General features: G+C 40.0%; 1 protein-coding gene across 2 annotated transcripts in view; it reads right to left on the bottom strand.

Moving 5' to 3' along the window:
* The window catches only part of tusc3 (tumor suppressor candidate 3), a 64,795-nt gene that overhangs the window by 35,421 nt on the left and 8,450 nt on the right, over positions 1–20,924 (bottom strand). For both annotated transcript variants that reach the window (XM_085773257.1, XM_085773266.1), the window contains exons 2-3: positions 5,911–6,080; positions 413–530 (exon numbers count right to left, since the gene is read on the bottom strand). In XM_085773257.1, the coding sequence (XP_085629383.1) occupies positions 413–530; positions 5,911–6,080 (288 nt within the window). The remainder of the gene's footprint in view (positions 1–412; positions 531–5,910; positions 6,081–20,924) is intronic.

Below are 20,924 nucleotides of genomic sequence, written 5' to 3'. Positions count from 1 at the left end.
TACTATTCTATCACGTGACTGGCGTCAAAGTTCAATCCCGCTGGTCATTTAAAGGAGCCGAAGGAGACCTCTATTCTGACTGGTTGCAGCCAAACTGAGTCATAGCTAATTACCATAAAGTTAACCGAGACTCAACTTCTCGTCTGGTGACGCTTTGGACGCTTTGGAAGCTTTGGAAGCGCGGCTGACGGCAGTTGACGCTTTGGTCGCTCAGGTTGCTGGGCTGTCATTGAAAATGAATGACTTCCAGCGTTTTTTAAGCTTTGGACACTTTTGGTGTGAACGCACAGTTAGACAGGAAACAAAGTTGTTGTGAGCAGAGGGATGCGGACCAAAGGGGAATAGGGAAGATACAACTTGGTAGTTTAGGTTATTTAACATGGGATTGAAAATACTCTAAACAATTAATTACCTGTTGGAAAACATCAGCTCCTTCATCGTAGTCCACTACCGTGAAGAACAGCTTGTTGGAAAATGCAGACGAATAACGCCAGGAGTTTGCCAAAACCTGGTACTCCTCATTGGCCTGCCTGTAAAATGGAGAGATGAGACAGAATAACAGGGAAACAAATATTAAGATGAAATATTTCATATTGTCATATGTGTAAATACTCAGATGCAGTTACTGAGGTATTGAAATTATCTCTTCTGTGGCAAATGAACCTGTTCCATGGCAGAAAAAACACTGTCATCAGAGACTTCAGAATCACTATTTCAGAGCCACATTTCTACAACATCCTTTTCATTTCAGGGAAAATGTCCTGACCTAAACTGATTGCTCTCACCAGACCACACTGAACATTTTCACACTTGAAAAGGGAGAGCTGACAAAATGTGGATTTGCACATCCTCAAGTGGAACCAATGCTATAAGGCTAAAAAAATAAGGTGGTCGTGAAATTTAAAAACTTAAAATTTTTAACATGAGCCTAGATTAGTAGAATACTGTGTTCTTTCAGAGCCATGATCTTAATCAAACAAATGTAATCAAACAACCTTTTTCACAAACACCAATCACTTGTGTCCTTTGCAAATCTGTTATTGCTCTCAGAATGGAACCACTATTGACGCAGCAAAGATAAAAGGTGCACTTGAGATGTCATGTTTTCAATTGTTTTAGAGATGGGTTGTAGTTGTCTTTTCACATATTCAGCTGCTCTTTGTCCTAAAGAAGGAGTTATTTTGATCCTGTGAGGCTATGGGAGTGGGCGCTGCACAGAGGATGAAATGAATGCATTTATTCATAAAGAGACAATTGATGTATAAGAAAAAAGTCTCAGTGACATTAAAAACAGAGGGGGGAAAGATGAAGGGTGTAAGAAATGGAGAAACTAAACTAGATCCATAGTGATCTCCCAAAGTGAAAGTACTCTCTTTTATTTGTCACATCTCTATCCACTTAAATTGTGCCTCATGAAGACGTTACTGTAATCGACCGCGGTCAGACCAGTCTTGTGCCAAGAAGCAGCATCTCTTTGTTCCTCTCTCCACCTCACTCGCTCTCATTTCTGACTTGTTAGTTAGGCCCGTATGACTCTCCACTTCAATTTGACATTGTGTCTCATGTCAACTGCCTTTTGTGTTGCTTTAATTAGTGGGAAATCGTCTGCCAGGATCTGTTATGTGTGGTGATGTTACATTGTTATCTTTGCAGCTAATGTTAGGATGGGTCCTTTGAAGTGTCTACAGTTTATAAAAGTCAGCAGAGATAAAGTTGAAACTCAGGTCTGCAGACTGTCAGGGATTACAGTGGTGCTCATCTCTTTCTGCGAACACAACCAGGCTGGAATCATCTAGGTGTCACTGACAACTGCTTTTTACTGTGCTGATGTTATTTATTTGTTGTTTCCTGACAACCGTCCCAGAGATAAAATAATATTTGACTGATGTTATTTTTTTCATTCAATAATTAAGAAATGCCATCACACTGAAAAAAACAAAACAAATAAAACATTCAAAATAAAATGTGAGAAGAGGGTATATCTAACCACTTCTGCTTGATGTTTTTTTTATTATTATGTTATGTCATGTTATATGTATGTAGCTTGTACACATTTAGACTATTCATTTACATGAACTGAATTTACATTAATTCATTTATGATGTCACAAGACAAGCACTCAGCTTTATCTTTTGAAGTCCATTAACTAAAGTACTTTTGTTGACAGTGCTTGAAACCCAAATTTGTTGTGCAGAATACAAAAAGATATGTGTACAGTAAAGTGTTCATTAAATTTGTATCTATGTGAGCATAGCCAATTATTTGCTCAATTAGTTTCTTTTAATATATCTTTTAAGATTAAGTGTAAATTAAACCGAGCACTCTGAACACACTATATTAATGCTTTGTTGTTATTTCAAAACAATGTTTTTGTGACATCTATTTTCTTACATAAATTATATATCAACAAAGTAAAATGCATCATATGCCTTCATCTCTTTCTTGATTTTTTTTTATTGCATGTCTTTTTTTCTTTTCTCCTCTTTCTGTAATTTAGTGAAAAATATCATAGTTACACATCATGTCTCGTTGTCATCTGTAGGCTAAGGTGTTGGGATGTGGCAGTTAAAATTCTCATGTATAATACGCAAGATTGTGGAAACCAAACAAGCGCCAGCATGAGACTGGAAATCAAGCTACTTCTCCTCCCACCCTTCCCTCTCCGTGCTCCGTTCTACTCCGCCCAGCTGTTCCTAAATCCCTGCCATAATCGCTGTCTCAGCTAATGCAGGAGCCGGTAACATGACAGCCATGTGAGTCAGTTGTGTTTATGAATTGATTGGCACCTGTGAGCTCCTACCCACGACTTTTAGCTCCACTGACTTAGCCTTCGTTTTCTTTTGCAGATGCATTTATATGTGACTTTCTATCCATGAAACCTTCATATGAACTTTGCTAGAAATTCATTACAATACAGTTACCATAACACTGAAGAAAGGGATCAATCAAAAACTGCACTCAAAGCTGAAAAATGAACCAAAAATCAAGAAACACATGGAAACTGGTTTCAGACTTTACTGTACATAGTGTTCCGGGCTCTATGATTGGTAGATATAATTACAGTAAAAGAAAACACACTTCTCTAAGTTTCATCCAGCAGAAAACTTTACTTGTGTTCTTCGAGCAGGGTTCAGCCTGAACGGTTGCATCATTATCCGACACTGTTTTCAAGCCACTTGATAAATTATAAGTAAAGATATATTGTGTGAAAATACTTCACCATCACCAAAACATCATCACATAGCTGAATACAGACTGAATACAGTGAGAAAAGTGCAAACTTAAGTTTGTCTAGTTTCTACTGTGAAAACAACATTTAGTATGTACCATAGAACTGGGACAGAGTGTGAAAGTGATGTGGGGGTTAGGGGAACCAGTAATTAGCCATCTTTTTCACTGCCTGATGGACCTCTAAATGCAAAATCTCAGGTCACTATCTAATACCCATCTTTTACTCTTCAAAGAGATGAAGAAGCAGAAGCAGAAAGAAAAAGCAATAAAAGGGACAAAAGTGCAAGTTCATATTAAGGAATGCATCTGGTGATTGAATACAAGTAGGCTGGTTTCTTGTGCAGAGGAAGAGAAATTCCTCAAGAAAACACAGTAAAATGTGTCCAACGCCTTTGTGGGGACAAAGGACTTTAAATGTATTTAAATTAGCACTAATTGCAGTTACCTTTGGCAATTCCAACTGCCTAACTCCTTACAAAGATATCACCACAAAAAAAGCAAAGCTGTTTGTCAACTATGCGATTGCATCAGCCAAGTCTTCATTCAGTGTGGTGGTTGCTAGCTCAGAAATAGTTGAGATTTTTTCCATTGCAAAAGGAGATTTTGCTACAGTCACAGGAAAGTGGGGAGGAAGGAGAATGACACCTGATGTCGTGTGCAGTGACAGGCTTATACCAAGAGCCTACATCTGCTGGAATGGCAAATGATAAGATTAAAGAAAGTGAATAAAATATAATAGAAATATAAAGCCCTTATACATCCTGCTTTTGCAATACTAGGTTTAACTATGGTCCTGCCAATAAAGACAAAAATACAGCGCCAGAATAAAAGAGATATGAAAAAAAGATGAAGTTAGTCTGTTTTGTAATAATACTGTGAATGTCAGCTCTGCCTATTTTCAGCAAAAATACATTTTATGAAGAGCAAAAATAGGCATAGACACACACAGTGAAAAAGGAGAGGCAGTTGAGGGGTGTTGACATGAGTGATGAATAACTTACGTAATCAAGTGACTGATAAAGTGCGAGAGTGGCTGATTAGAGTAACAGGCCAGGTCAGGATGGAGAAGGTCACTTCTGATTTCATCAACTAGCTAGACCTCCCCTAGGACACTGAGACATGCGTATATGCTATATGGGGAAAAGGTTTTAAAAAATACACTGTTTAACAAGCATCCAGTGTGGTGAATTAATTGTTCATTAAGTGACTTGACATATTATTTTCCATAACTCAAACGGAGACATGTGAGTAATGTGGTTTTCACAACAGTGTATTTCTTGACATGGGTCATTTAAACCCAATCCAAAGTTTACCAGACAACACAGAGAGACCGTGATCTGTGGGGACAACTGTGATTCCTAGCAATAAGAGCAGCCTCCATCTTTGGTTGCAAATTTCCCATTCAGAAGTGCCTCAAAGATGCAAATACGAATACAGATGGGAAATCAGCAGTAAAAACGAAATGAAAAACAATCAAAGCAAACATGAACAATAAAAGCCAACCATGATTTTACCAGAGAAAGGACAACACGGACTGAAATTCACATGACCCTGTAAAAAAAAGAAAACATTCTAAAATAATAAAGTTGGGTCCTGTATGTGCACGCTGTATGCAATACGAATGGTAGTTTTTATCCCTTTTTATCATTTAGAGTGTAGTATGGCATGCGATTATTAGAATGCTAACAGACAATGTCTACCATAAAAAGGAGTGCAGTCGATTGGAAACCAATTTTTACTTAGTCTTACACTGTTTACTTCAGCTCATCATGCTGCATTTTCAATTGGCTGTCTGTTATTTCCGGTTGGTTTCATAATGACAGGAGAGAAAACACTGCAGTAAAAGTGCTAATGTGGCATCTGATACATTGTGATACTACAGTATAAAAACACCATAACCGACAGTTGTTCTAATGGTTTCACTGACTACAAAGTAGCTTTCAGGACCACGGACAGCTCAAAAGTGCATCTATGATGAATACCAGTGTTGTGTGCACAGCTGTCCATGGTGCTGAAACGCTGGGTTTGACAGAGAGATTCAGAAATGCTCGACTCAGATGGGGATTCATTTAAATTCTCAGCTAAAAAATTCAAATCAAACTTATAATCTTCTATCAGCATTTTGAGGAGGTGTTTGACCTTGCCGTGTTGCAGTTGATTCTGCTGCAAACATGATGCAAGTCTGGTTTTGTAATAAAAATCCAATTTAAAGCTTGCTGCTGGGATCTTTGTAAAATCTCCTCAATGTATTAAGTGCTTTGCCTATGTAAGTGGGTAAGTAGGTCTTGTTGGCCTTGCTCTGTGGAATTTATTCTTTCCCCTTTGGTAGCATGGCTGTCTGGAGTCCCTTTGATCCAAATGTCAACGTGACCCACAGGTTCAAATTATATAACACTGTTTTCTGTGTTTTCCAAAGAGTCTATGTTTTTGTACAGAAGCTGTGTTTGTGAAATATCAGATGAGTTCTAAGACATTTGTACTGTCCTATGTGTGTGTGTGTGTGTGTGTGTGTGTATCAGTAACACACGTGAACATATTTTTTCATAGGTTGAACTTGGAGGACATGAGAGTCATCTCTGGCAATCAGAGGAATGACAAAGGAATGGCTGTTATGGTAGGAGCTACTGTATGCCCTGTTTTGCCCCACAGAAGGTGCTTTAGGCGTGTGTGTGTGTATACCTGCAGACAGAACACTGCCTTTGAGGCTGCAGGGCAGTGAACATGACGATGACAGAGTAGTTCCTGGGTGGGGCCTTGACAAAGCGACGGAACTTGTCACCGTTCATCCGGACGACCGAACGCCGAGAAGACCACTCCATCATCTGGTCAACCTTCTCTGACAGCAGGTTCTGAAGAAACAGACAAGGGAAAGGGCAGAGAGGACAACGCTTCCTGTTAGGATTTTCAGATTCAAACAGAAAAAGTAGTAATTCCTGTGAGTCCAACAGTGCGGACTAAAGAGCGGCAATTTAATTCTGTAAAATGTCAAAGTCTTTTCTGTCATGGGGGAAAAGCATGTACAATCTACTGACAATGACACAATGACATTCCGGTATTCTTATATAAAATTATTCATTTGTACAGTTCTTGGATATAACCAGATTTCCCATGTAATTTATCAAAATCCTTGACTTTTCTTCTGCTTCTCATTCAAGCAATGCCTCATATATTCTATGACCAGGAGGAGGGAACCCAGCTACAAAAACTGGCTGCTTTCAAAGTTCAAGGCTGATACAGAGCAACGTGTTGCTGGATGCGAGTTACTAAATCTAAATTTTAATAGGCCTGACTCCTGGCCTGTATTGACTATAATAGGATGCAAAAAATCTGGGATACAACAAACCTAACCATTATTTACAGAACCGGAGCCCTGACTTGGCAGTCTGAGTGTGTGTGCGTACGCACAGAGAGCCACAGTTCTTAGTTGTGTTTGTGTGTGAATTGTGGGAGTCTGCTGTGATTAAATCCAGTCCGGCTTAGCTAAAAGGTCACAACAGTGTTAGCGTCAGAACACAACGCTAAAGGCAAACAACACACAGTGTACATGCGTACACAAACACATCGGCTACTGCATTTTGCAAGGCTTTCGAAAGCTGAAAATGCTTATTATGGCAAAGTCATGCAGTGGTACTGTAGAGTAATGATTTGATGTGGCTAGTTGTGAATGCATGTGCACAAATGTCCTTTTACTATGAGTGAGTCTGTAAGTCTGCTATAAGATTGTGCTCAGCAGGACACTGTTTTAGTTTCTACCAGCATCTTCTTTGCCAAATTTGAGTTCTGAACTTTGATGGCTGATGAAACTCCAAGACTGCTGATGAAAGACTTGTTTCCCAACCACTGCAAAAAGGGGAAGAAAAAATATCAACTCAGGAAGCATATTTCAATTTACAGCATAAAGCCCTTATTTTTGTGAACTAGACTATGCTAAATCTGTGCTGAGGGTTTGTCATGCATTTTTCATTAAAGACATTTGTCCACCATTTCTGCATTTTAGTATACAGAAATACTGTGAAATGTTGTTTTCTCTTATTTCTTGTCCATTACTTTAAAATAACTACCTTGTTCAAAATATGAATAAATAACTCGGGCTAGAGAACATGTTGTTTACTTTTTTTATCCAAAGAGTCTTGTCATCTGCTTTCCATTTCATATTCTTGACCATTCTACTCACAGTTTACTAAAACACAAAAAAAGGATCATATCCAAGTTGAAGCAGAATGAATTGAAGTAGGCTGGCATTTTACATTGATTCTTGTTTGTGCAAATGTATGAACATATTAAATCTAGGGGTGTAACGACTGTCCAAAGTCACAATTGAGTTCATACCTTGTTTATTTTTGATTTGGAGGGGGGGTTTGGGCATGAGGGAGATGCAGACTTGCATGTGCCCAGAGACTGAACAGCCTCTGGGTTCTTATCCATCTTGAGCAAATTAAACTGGCCTCACTTTAACTGCAGGGAAGATCACTGATTGGACTGAAATAGTCATGTGACACACTGACTTAGACAGCAAAACAGTGTAATATTTCCAAAATACAAAGCTTGTGGACCATTTTTTGATGTGGTGCATGTGTTGTAGTGTTAATTGCGGAATGAAAAATGAGTTTGACAGGTTGCACCTGCAGCCGTGGCAGCGGGATGTAGGTTTGGGAGGCACTGTGATGCAAGAGTCAATCAAAAAATATAAATATATTATTAAAATGTCTTGCCAGCTGAGCCAGCTGAGTGCTGATATTGCCAATTTGGCTAAAACATCCTGTTTGCCATGTAAGCATGCCATCCAGGGCACAGGCAGGTCTAGCCTGTGTTGAGGGGCAAAGACTACAGAGCTGAGTTTCCAGTCTGCAATCTGAGCCGGTCACCAGGGACAACATGACTGTATGAGTGTCTCAGGCTGGTCTATGTACAGTATCGTTCCATCTCTCCCTCTCCATCCTTCTCTCCATCCAGTAGTTCACAAGTATTGGATCAAATAGACAGTAGCTAAATAATTTAACACTGCACCTCACTCCTACTGCTAATCTGGCACAAAATCTTGCTCTCTATTCCTCCCTCTCTCCCTCTCTCACAAACACACACACACCCCAGTTCATAAGCTTGGCTGCAGACAGAGAGCAGAGCTGCCGACTAAATCTTTCCAGCAAAAAAAAAAGAAGAGAAAAGAAAAGTGGAAGAGGATATAAAAAAATAAAGGAAAGCGAGACAGAGAAGGAAAGACAGACAGTGGTACGACACGTGTTTCTGTTGTACTGCTTGTTCACCTCAGACAAAACTCATTCACTTCTCCAACAGGCCATGTATAATGAGGGAGGCTCACTAAGAGACACCACACAGAGGAGCAAACACACACAAATAGGAGAGCACGTCCACAGCAGGAGGTACAAAGTGCTTTCTGTGCACCTTTTCGTTGAATTTATCTACCAAGTTTTTGCCTGTGTGCATTCAGCCCCAAAAGGAGAGCTGTCAGTCCTGGATGCCAATCATGCTGGCAGTAATGATGCAAGGCCTTACTCATGTTTCGCAGGCGCGCACGCACGCACACACAACAGTGCTGAAAATACACCCAAGTACTTCTTGTGAGGGAACTGTAAGTGATGATAAAGGTGGTAAAAAACAAAGCAGGGCAGGGCAACTGTCGAGAGAGAATATTTGAGGGTGTGTTTTGGAGCATAAGCTGCAGCTTGGGAGGTGTTAAACTGAACGGAGCCGAGAATTCATCACCTAGTAAAGTGGAATAATGATTCTACTGTAGAGTATACCTTGACAGCCATTAATCCATTATTTACTTGAAGCTAGTGTCGAAATCATAAGCACTAATTCTAACTAAAATAAATAAAAAATACCATCTCAAATTCACCCCGTCTCCCAATTAACAAGGATCCACTTGTGCAGCCAGAGGACAGAACTCGTGATGTTCTGTCGTGGCTGGTAATTAATTGTGTCAGTTTTCTATCTGTGTTTTTCCAATGTTTCACATTAATGCCTCTCTTAACCAGTAATGATTGTGAATGGTAGTTAAGTTAAAAACAACTGAAACTCTGAGTGAGTAGTAAATATGGCATGGATGTGTTGTTGTAATGATTGCTATGTGTATTATATCATATGGCTCCCAAAAAGACATCAACAGCAAATTAACACCGTAAACGGAGGCAGGCAACAAAAGAGTTGAACATTTTACCTAAATTTGCTTTTATAAAACCAATGGGAATTAAAAACATGCTGCTATAATAAACTCAAATAAAGGCCTGTTTGCTCTGTAGATGAGGTAAATATGGCCATTGTCTGTGAGCTCACGGTAATGTCTGCTGTCGGCAACCCGCATCAAGACAAAATGATGCCTGCAAACCACAAAGTGTAGTTAAAACGACTTTTAATGAGAATTTCCTGCACAGAGCTATTTACATATCTTGTGCTAGACCTTCAAGTGACTCCCACACACAACGTTATAACTCCCTACTTTACCTGATCCACATACACAAACATGAACAATACATAAGCACTCCATACAGCCTGGGACCATTAAAAACATTTATTTTCTACCCCACTGAGCACAGAGGGCACTGAAATGAATCACATCTACCGTGTTTGTGTGTGTGTGTGAGTAAGATGCACAAATGGTCTGCAGATACCCTGCTTTATCCATCTAATTTTCTGTTACTCACTCTATGAATGTCATGACCTCTCTCGCTCACACACATTTTAGACATGAGACCGTATTAGTAGCACTGAACTGTGGTCTAAATTCCCCTCTAGTTCCCCATTTACTCTTTTCCTCTCATTCTCTTTTCTCATTATAACCACTTTTCTACATAATTTCCACTTGTCTCGTTCTCTCTTTTTTTTCAGCACAACTCAAAACCCCTCGCTGAGCTGAGAACCAGATATCACAGTAAAAATTAGGAATGAGAGTCAAACACATTAAAACTTACTTTAAAAGAACCATTTCACTGCTAGAGCTACCACAAACCAAAACAAGGAGAGATCATGAGACAAAAAAAACTGGAAACAATAAAACACTCAAAGTGGAGGAAAAGAAAAATAGTGAGGAAAGGAAAGGATAAAGGAGTGGAGTGTGAGGCAGAAGTGACTCACGTACAAATGACCATACAACAAGAGGTTGTGGGGGCGCATCAGTTCATCAGCCCAACAGTTATTCAAAGCCACTCTGCCAGCCCAAAAGCTGTCAGAAAAATGGTCGGCCACTCTGCCAGTTAATTCTTTATTTAGTTAGAGAATGGCTAAATAGTAAATCAATCATTTGTGGTCAGTCACTCAAAGAAATAATAGGAGAATTAAGGTGGTCAGTTTGTCTGTCTGTCAGCTGAGTCATTTAATCAAACAATGAGTCAATGGGTATTTTAAAAGCAGACAGAGTCCCTATACTTAAGTTACAAGGGGCAGCTCAAGATTTCCCCAGCCAGAGCGGTTTGATCTGGGAACCCTCCACATGAAAGGCAAAAAGTGTTTGTTCAGTTCACAATCGTTTGCACTGAGCGGACTAAACAGAGTTCTATTGTAAGTGAATGGGTCTCGGCTTTGGCCATCAGGCTCCCATACAGTTTCCTCCAATTCTCCCATTGAAAGGAGGATTACTGGAAATTGGCTTCATATAACATGGAACAAAGACTGATCTCTCTCCACACCACACAAACTCTCTCTCTCTCTCTCTGTCACACACACACACACAAAGAAGTACACTGCCCTTCCAATAAAAACGTATTGCAAGTCAATTTCTGGTATCACAGTGTCCTTATGATGACTTGAAGACTTTCTGTGTTGAGCTGAACTCAAAATACATAAAACACACACACACACACACATCACTCAGGAAGGCAGAACAAATGAGTAGAGGAGAGAAAAAGCAGCAACATTACTGAGAAATTTGAAGGTTTTTTTTTTTATTCATATATTTTAGAAGAACAGAAGGAACGGATTAAATGAGAAATTGAGGGAAAAGGTTTGTGAGGAGCAAGACTTTGGGGTTTGATTAAGGGGAGAAGAGAGAAAACGTACGGACAAAACAAAACAGACAATCGAGGTATAGCGATGTGAAGATGACAAGTGAAAAGAAGAACACGCTAAACAGCAGTTCAGTTGTCCTAACAACCATGATGCAAACATGTGTCTTGGTGCAGTTTGCTTTTTTCCCTAGCATATACACACCCCCACATACACACATATGCACATGCACACACAACAATGGAGGAAATGACTGAAATCCAGTGAGTATAGGGAGACTGCAGTTATAGTAATATAGTGAGATGTAAGAACTTATAGCACCGCACACTGTGTGTCACTTTGTCTTGCAATGTTATTGTGTTCATCTCTCACCTCTATTAAATCAAACCAACATGCTTTCATATTGCCAGCTCCACATTTGTCAGCCCATAATCTACGACTCCCAGAAATACCCAGATTTGTCAGTGGACGGTGGGGTGGGGAGAGAGGATTTGTCAGCTTATCTGCCTAATAACAATTATTTGAAATAAATGCATATTTCCTTTGCCTTTGTCCACGTGTCTTCCTGCCCGTCACCCTCCAGTGATTTTATTTTTATTTTATATCTTTCCCCCCATTAGTGCCAGCGGTTGTCTCTCTCCATGATGCTTATAGAATATCTAAAGATTTCTTTTTTTTTTTTTTTTTGCTTACAGATTACAGCTTCTCTCTAAACCTCCCAGGCACATGGTGTGACATTTTAAATCTTCTGTCACTTCCTTTCCCTAGGGTGCCTGTCTAAGTCTTTTGTGTTTGTTGGTTTAGGGTGTTTGCGAGTTTTATCAAGTTAACTTTTAAACTTTTCCAGGCAGTTTAAATGCCAGTCAGGAGATATACAAGCCTAAATTTGAAGCTGAAATAAAATGCAAATTTGTCATTTGTGGAACTGTTGAATTCCCGCAGGAAGAACATCACCTTACAGCACCACTCAATTACTACCAAAAACTCAATTTAAAAAGAATTTATGGGTCCAAGATCATATCCCATCGGGCCTAAGTTGACATACACATATTAAGGACTTTGGTGTGGCCTGTTTGTTAATTGCTCTGAATAATGTGCAATTCTTTATCTGTCCTCTCTGAGTGTCTGTCATTGATAGTGTGATGGGTGAATGCCTGCTCTGCATTGACTAAGAAATCAGCATTGACAGCTTCTCTGTTGGAAATGCTGAATATTTTTTCACATAAAACCACTAGTTTCTCACATCCTTTTTGTGTCATTTGTAATGGCCAATTCAGTTTTTAATGGCTATTTCTATCAGCACAGCTTGAGCTTCACAGTTACTAAGTAACTGTTGTGCAGGAAGTGAAAAAAGGACGAGCAGTGTTCATTCATCTCCCCAGTGCATTGTACAATCTGGCCGAACTACACCCACACCAGGTGCCCCAGTCATTTGCCCCTTCAGCAGACGGGTGAGAGTAATTTATTTCAGTTATATTTTACCTTTCAGAAAATAGTAGCAGGATGCTGAGGCTTAATTGTTAGTTACTCTGCTTAACCTCTGCTCACCCCTCCTTTTTGTTTTATGTTTCTTTTCCCTGTGTTTGCAGATATCTTTTCTCTGGGGGAAGCAGAAAGCACCAATTGGGTTTATGGGGCATCAGTGCAGTTTGATTTTGTTATAAAGGCATCCCAATAAAAACTGGGGGTGGACGCACAGGGCAAGAGGCCAGTCCCACTCTAATACAATAGTGAGTCAACGTAAATACTCACAGAGCATATGGTCACTATACTGTTCCCCAGCAATAAAGCCAAGTGATGGAGGGATGGAAGGAGAAGAGGAAAGTAAATGAAAAAATAGGCAGAAAATGGGTGATGAGGAAGGAAGAAGAAAGAAGGAAATGCACCCAGGCTTGATGAAAATAAAAGACAGAAACAGAGTTACACAATAAATCATCAAAGTTCAAATGCTGATGGGACACTGACATGCAGCCAATGTCAGTTTTTCTGTATAGGTTTAGCTGGTGTAAGTATTTTTCTAACTAAACATCATCAAAAATTACTTGTTTTAAAAAATTTGATTTTGCTAGCATCAACTGGGCAAAGATGATATGAGTGTTAACAGTTTCAAATTGTATTTTCTTTAAAAGTTTTTAGCTCCAAATCAGTTAATTTCATGCCAACATCACAAACATGTGATTTCTGTCTGTGTCATGCCTGTTACACAGTCTACAATGTGTCTTAAGCCAACAACCCAACTGGACGATCATCGCTGAATATATTTCTGTTTCTCATCCCCAAAACAAACAACCAAACAGAATAACTCATTTACCTCTTGCATGTTGTGAAGCAGGCTCAGTGGAAAACATGTCATGAATTAACTAATAAGGCAAAATATTAGGAGATCTCCCTTTGTGTGGTGGTAAAACTAACTTTCACTGTAATTCAGGTAAAACAAACAATCACACTTCAGAAAGCACCCAAAGCTTAGCCAACGTTATACTTTTCCACTCTTAGGAAAACGGAAGGAACGAAAACAATCAAAGACAACTGCAGGGCAAAAACAGAGAAAGAAAAATGTTCCTCTTGGAAGAATCTTTAAAAAAAAAGAAGAGAGAGACATAAATGAAGCCCTAGAGATGTGTCAGTCGCAGCAAAGAGCCATTCTCTTGAATTTGAGAAGAACACAAAAGTGAATATGAGGGCTCCTTCATCTCCCTGAGACACGTCTCATTCATCACGATGTAGGGGACATGGTACCATCAAGTCTTTCCGCACCGTATTATCTTCACCACAGCTCACTCTCCCTCTCTCACACTGAAGTGGGCTAGACTAGAAATCATCATCAACTTGCTACTGGACAGAAATACCCATGAATGTTTGAATAATCGCACAAATTCCAGACTCTGCATGTTTGGGGTCGCACTCGCACCGTCGCTGTGCATGTGTGTGTGTGTGTGTAAAGTGTTCGCCTGCATGCATTAAGTGCTTGGCTTCGAACATTTATTATGCGTGTGTTTTATGTGATCAAATGATTCAGGCAGAAAGACTACCAATTTTTCCATTCCGCTCGCTTAGTAATTTCAGAAGCACAGGTCATCTGTGGGTGGTCTTAAGGTTTAATCAAGCACTGGAGAGGAAACAGAAAATGAGGCACAGCTTGATGTACAGCAGCATCCTTCTTAATCCATCTCACATAAAATTAGAATGAAAAAATACTTCAGAAGTTCTTCAGAGAAAGGCCCAGTTCAAAGCCACAGTTTGAAAATGGAAGGATCCAACCAGAAAGAAGGACAAGCTGGGAAAGCAGTCACTTTTAGATGCTCTTTGCTGTATTTATGAATTGACTATGGTGAAAAAATAATCTCTCCTGAATAACAGACAGTTTTCAAAGTAACATGCTGCATTTTCCACATGCATTTAGTATTTACATAGAACTCAATAGAAACACTTGACACTTGACAAAGCTGAAAAAGAAGTGAAAATAATTTTCAAAATGACTGTAACCCTTAATAAAAATGAATAATGACGGGGACAGCATTACGTCAACCCTGCAATAATTTGACTGTGGGGGTTGAGCTTATTACACTGCTAATCTCTTTCTTTTTCTTTAAGCATGACAAAAGAAGCCACTAATCTCCACCATGAATCAGCAATGTCAGTTTTGTGTTTTGAGGTAAGGACCGGTTTTGTTCATACAAATATTCTAATTTCTGCCTTTGCTCATTTTAAAGATTTTATTAGGAAGGCATAGCTTCCTGCAGTCTTAAGAGATAATGCCAACATGTATAAACATAGGCCAATTGGGCAAGGACATATTCTAACAGCAGGAGTACAGAAAGAAAGAAGTCATATAATAAAGCACCATCCCCAATGCAGACTCTGATCACAAGTATTAAAAGTTTGGAATATTAAAGGTTGGCATTCTTCAATCAATTTTGTGACAAAAGCAAACATCTTTGTTGCATTCATTATTGTTATACAACCACTGGAGCTTAGTACAATCAAACACAAAAGTCAAAAAAAGTCTCAACCGTCACATCCTTGTTGTTTCAGGGTACAAAAGGAAGCACTGGCCTGAATTCGCTTTGTCTGTCTGCAGTACTCTACCAATAATAATTGGTGTTTCAAAAAGAAACTCAAGATGAGTGAGACACAAGAGGTGGCAACTGCTGGCTTATGTGAGAAGAAAGATGCAGAGGTGTGGTAGTGAGAGGTTTAGACTCATAAGGGCCATGAAGTCGTGAGTCTGTCTGACTACCAGGTCAGCTGTCCTCCTCTTTTCTGTTTCTCAGTTGTATTGTGTCTCGTCACACTGTGTGACCTTAAACTCAGAACCCTCCATTTACTCCTCTCTCTGTCTGTCTTTTAACTTTATGCACCTGCGTCCGCCAGGCAGACTGAGCCAATCTGCCTGCAGTGATCATTTTTAACAGTCAAAGTCAGGGCTAAGCACACAATGCACATACAGTGCAAGGATATTCGTAATACAAGTGTAATTGGCCTTATATGCTACCTCATTAGCCTTTGGAAGCTAACACTTGTATTAGTGCCTAATAACTGCAAGCTTAATGTGCTTCTAATTAGCCTTAAGCCATTCACATTTGTTATTTGCTTCTGCTTAGGTGAGCTTTCAGTCTGACTAGACCTATTGGAAGAACAGTCTCTTCTGGGAAAATTCTCCAAAAACGTCTCACCACATCCTGGACTTTACTGTGCGAAGGAAACACTAATGGTTGACCAAAATAGAAATTACAGCAACAACAAGAAGAGTGCTATAGGATTAGTTATACATAACAAACAATGCATCACAGCATTTGTTAAAAAACAAGACAAGGAAAGCAACAATATATTTTACAGAAGCCTATACATATAAATTTGTGCTTTTTTGGCAAGTTCCACAATTTATAATATCATTTTGTATGCATCTCTGCTTTGCATATTGTCTGGTCAGCCTCTCTCACATATTTTTGTTTTACTCTAAAGTTTTGCATGAATAAAATTCACTTACTTGTATATGGCCTTTTTTTTATCATATTTTATTTACATGCAAACCATTAGTGGTTAATACAAAGTGCGGCTCAGTGACTCAGAGAACTGACTTTTCTTTCTCCCTCTGATTTTGAAGTATTACAGACTTCACTTGTGCAGAGGAAACACTTATTACTCATATAGTTAGCTCAAAATAGAATTTTACCTAAGGTAAACAGGCTGCCAAAAACAATGAGTGGTGTGCAATTTATGGGGAAAGAAAGTATGGCTGAAAAGCATACAGTTATTTGTCATGAGCAATAAACTGCAATATTGAAGCTGATAAGAATAAGAATACTGCTGCCATATGAAGATGCTGCTGTGTCTTTTGTTAAGATTTTCATTCGTACATATTGTAAAAACTGAGAACTGAGGGAAGACATTGTACAACATGACACCCTGTGAGCGTCTTACATAATGACCACCAGACACTTGCACTGACATTTTATCACAACCTTGGTTTGATGAAGCAGTTAGACCTGAATGGGCTAGTGCTCTGACTAAAGAGCTCATTGCAGAATGGGCTGGCAATAAAACCACTAGAGAAAAACTGCTGTCCAAAACCTTTCTTGCTTTATTGCCTGGAAAAAAAATGCATGCATTAAAGCTTTACTCCTTGTCCAACTATGCTGAGGGCAGACACACAGACTGTGGTAACAGTAATGTAACTTCTTTTAGCCCAGCAAGCTACACAGTTGTCTTACCACCGACTGCAAAGTGGTGTCAGCCTCACAAGGGAGATGGTGAGGTAGTTGCACTAATCATACCAAACTCTGAGCTCGGCTGGTGAGACTAATTGGCTGGTCAATAATCTGAGCAGCCGGAAAGGGGAGTGACCACCAGTTGATCAGTTGAAACAAAGGGGAGCAACAATCATCACAAATCAAGCTCCTCATTAAAGACATGATCTGTCAGCCGTAGTTCAAAGAGTCTTCTTTTACTCTGCTTGTTTATTTCCATGAAGACAACAGTGAGAACTAGGATGAGCTTTTACTCTGCTTTTGACCAGATTTTATGTAAACTTGTAATGTTTCCAGCTGCAAGGATAAACTGGTATTGACCACATTTTACCATAAACCAAGTCGAGGACAGCTGAGTATAACTGAGTAATCAGAATGAAAATGATTATATTCTAAATTATTCTTGCATGCATTTCATTCACTGTATATTCATTCATTTCTTCCTGCCCTTCTACTTCTCCCCTACAATGATAAGTGTTGATGGGTTTGTTGGAGGTGTTGAAACACAAATTTGCCATCTAAAATGAGTGTGATGCTGAAGAGTTTGCAGTGATATTCAAACTGAGGCTAACAGTCTGTAACTTAGTTACTATACAGCTCAAAGCTGGATCAGTGAAATTATACACATACGGCCTGTATCTTTATCACTTTGACATATGCTTTCTATTTTATAAGGGTCATTGTTTTCACATCAAATTCATAGTATTCATTTCCAACTATAGCAACTCTATTCGTTTTTAGTTCTTTAGTGTCTGTGCTTAGACGACCTATATGCTCATATTTCTTACACTGGGGAAATTCAGAACCCAGCTCCATCTCTGCTTTGTTTCTATTTTTAGGCACTGCCGTGCATACAAAATCTGTTTTGAGAGGTGACCACATTAACACACTCAATTAAAGGCTTGACTTTAAGATAAGCAGTGGGGATGTATTTAAATATTTATCCCTTAATGGCATTATGAAATAGTTTTAAGATTTAATATCACAATTGCCATTTTCTACAGAATTACAAAATGGCAGCGTTTCCCCTACAGTGTATTTAGGGGGGCACCCCGCCCTCCAAACCGGACCCCCACCCAGCAATTTAAGTTTCATTAGGCTACATTCATTACAATACATTTCACCGCTTCTCCGCGATTGGCGGTGCTCACCCGCTCCTCTGTACGCACCCCCACCCCCCAAAATGCTAAAATGTAGGCATAAAAAAGCACAAAGATACTGTTTAAAGATCACTTTACAGATATCACCTGTCACATAATGTGAGGTAAATACCAGTGAAAAGGTGAACCAAGCTCAAAAACACCTTTCAATTACCTTGCAACAAATTCACTTGTGAAAAAAGTAAAGTCGTCCTCCTCCTCATGTTTACAACCACTCCAATGACATGATGTTCTAAAAAGAGTTAAACCAATAAAGACAAAAAAGGGGTTGAGAGAAAGAGTAGGAGTGAAAGTGAGAAATTGAGAGGGAGAGAGAAAGAGAACAGGTCTGACACTAAATGGCATTTAGCATTTATCCTGACTACAGCTTTATGCTAAACTGCTTCAGTTTATCACGTTATATTACCGTATCACTCTGCATGTGTGTGTGTGTGTATGTAGTGCAGGGCTCGACAGTGCGACAGTTTTGCTCGCATTTGCGAGTTGATAATAGCCCGTGCGAATAAAAAATTGCATTCAGTCGCATCAGTGCGACTCGGACAGAAACTGCATGCACCGCTTTGCATGCTGTTTAACGTGAGCAGTATCTGATCCCGCCCCCCCTGCCTGTTTGGTGATTTTGGCCGCCGCATTGATTAAAGCTTGTGTACATCGGGGCCGTTCAGATGTAACGTCTTTTCCGCACATTACTTTCAAGGTAGACGCGCGTCATGCACGCCAAGGCGACACCGTAGCAGCACACATTCGGTGCGATGCGCTTTTTTTCCGTGCACGTTCGACCTGCTTCTTCCTCCGGTACACAGTCTCGGGCTGTGTCTCTCCTACTGTTTCACACGGAGCTCTGCCCCAGGTGAAGGAAGCCCTTAGGTGGTACGTGGCCTCCGAGGCTACCGCGGAGCTATCAAAAAAAAAAAAACGCTTGTCGCGGTGAGAACAGCTGACATGTGGTCACAGTCTCACAGTGCAACATTCATATAAACTTCAACCTCAAAGCTCCCTGTCTGACCTGTCCCTGAACATCACACAGGGGCAACATGGAGCTGCTTGTGTGACAGGTTGTTGAGGAAACATGTTTGGTGTTTTTACTGTTCTCAAATGTAAAAATGGGTCATGTTGGACCCTCAGCATTATTTAAGGCTTAAACAGCCTGCTACAACATTTTTCATTGTGCTCCTAAAAAATCTTAGTGTAGAGCCCTGTATGTAATGTTCAGCTTTTTATACTGAGGGAAATATAGGTTCACTGCTCATCAATACCCCCACCCCTGGGCCACATGCACACACATACAGCATAAAACTAAAAACTAATATTGGTTGTAAATATTCTATTTTCTCACACATATTTGCCTTGTTTGTCTTTCCTGATTTTTGTTAAGGCAAAGAGCCAGTTAAAACATTAAAAATTAGTCTACAGGGTTAGGATTATAGGCTAAATCTACTTTATTTGTTTGAAAATGATATTTTCACCAAAACTACAAAATTTTTATTGTGCTACTAAAAAATGTTGTGTGCTACTAAATTTTTCAGCATGGTAGCACAGTGCTACTTGGAAAAAAGCTTAGCGTCAAGCCCTGATGTAGTGTGTGTTTAATAACTTATTTTGGGGCCATAAATAACCTGTCAGTTACACAGGCAAGCTCAGACAGAATTGTAATTCCTAATAAATCTCAATGCAACCAGGCGGAAGAGGGAGAGCACTTTTCTAACTTCTTCTCTCAGGACTTTCACTTTCAGATGAATTTTTCCACCTTAATAACCAGCGGAGCCTAGAGGTTAGAGCACCCCTGCTTCACCCCACAACCTTCCCGCCCTGCTTCCTCTTACCAGCACCGGCACCAGCACCACACCCTCCTCCTGCTGCATCCGTAATGCTGCCGCAAAGTCTCCCTGGTGTGACTGTGTTTGACTGAGCGAATGAGAAGCAGAAGAGCCACAAAGACTGTGGTGATTACTTGACATTCCCTGGATAAATAAATACTTTCAAAAGGCTGTGTTAACATAATTCAATAATTCATAGCCCGTTTGATTGTTTCTAGGTGTAGCTTTACCTAACGAGAACTCACTCTGACCACAAGAGCACCGGCCTCGGGTCAAATAAGACTAAGGCAAAACTCGAGGAAGAAGAAATCTGCCTCTCTCCTGATTCCCATCTGTACTTAGCCTCTCATGACAAGTGTTTTCAATAAGGCAGTGTTATGACAGCCTCTCTACAATGCAGAGACACACAAAAGGACACACACACACACACACACACATACACAGTCTTTAGCCCTGTGCAGAGTGTTAACAGGCTTTCTGCCAGTGAAGCAGAAAGACTAAGAGTTTAATAAGAGAGAATCATCAGATATCTGTGACAGGCAACATATACACACACAGACACACACACACACACATTCAAAAGGACAACTACACAGTATTAGGAAAAGCTTCACGATATCTAACAGCCTAGTCCTCAGTAAGGGCTGTGTATATTTAAGTGCTTATGTGTTAACATGTATACTTTTGTGATTGTGTGCGTTCCGGTGTGTAGCTGACTGTGTGTGTATTTATGCTAGTGTGTGTGTGTGTGTGTGCGTGTGGCCTGTGGACCGTCATGGCGACACAGGTCTGTCTGGGAGGATAAGAGTGTGACGTCTTATCAGCCGCAAGCCAGACAGACACACAAACACACATTCTCAGACAAACGCACACGCGCAGTAGGGTAGCATGCCACCTCATATCAGCTATATAGCAAGGCCTGTCACTGCTGGTGCAGGTGGGAGGGGGAACAGCAGGAGGGGAGAAAAGGGAGGAACGAACGGTGTGGAGGCATAGGGGGTCGA

Source organism: Trachurus japonicus, chromosome 1, assembly GCF_045865225.1.
Source record: "Trachurus japonicus isolate A0001 chromosome 1, Traja_1.0".
NCBI lineage: Eukaryota > Metazoa > Chordata > Actinopteri > Carangiformes > Carangidae > Trachurus > Trachurus japonicus.
Note: the sequence above shows the minus strand (reverse complement) of the source record. Positions and strands in the feature narration are given on the sequence as shown.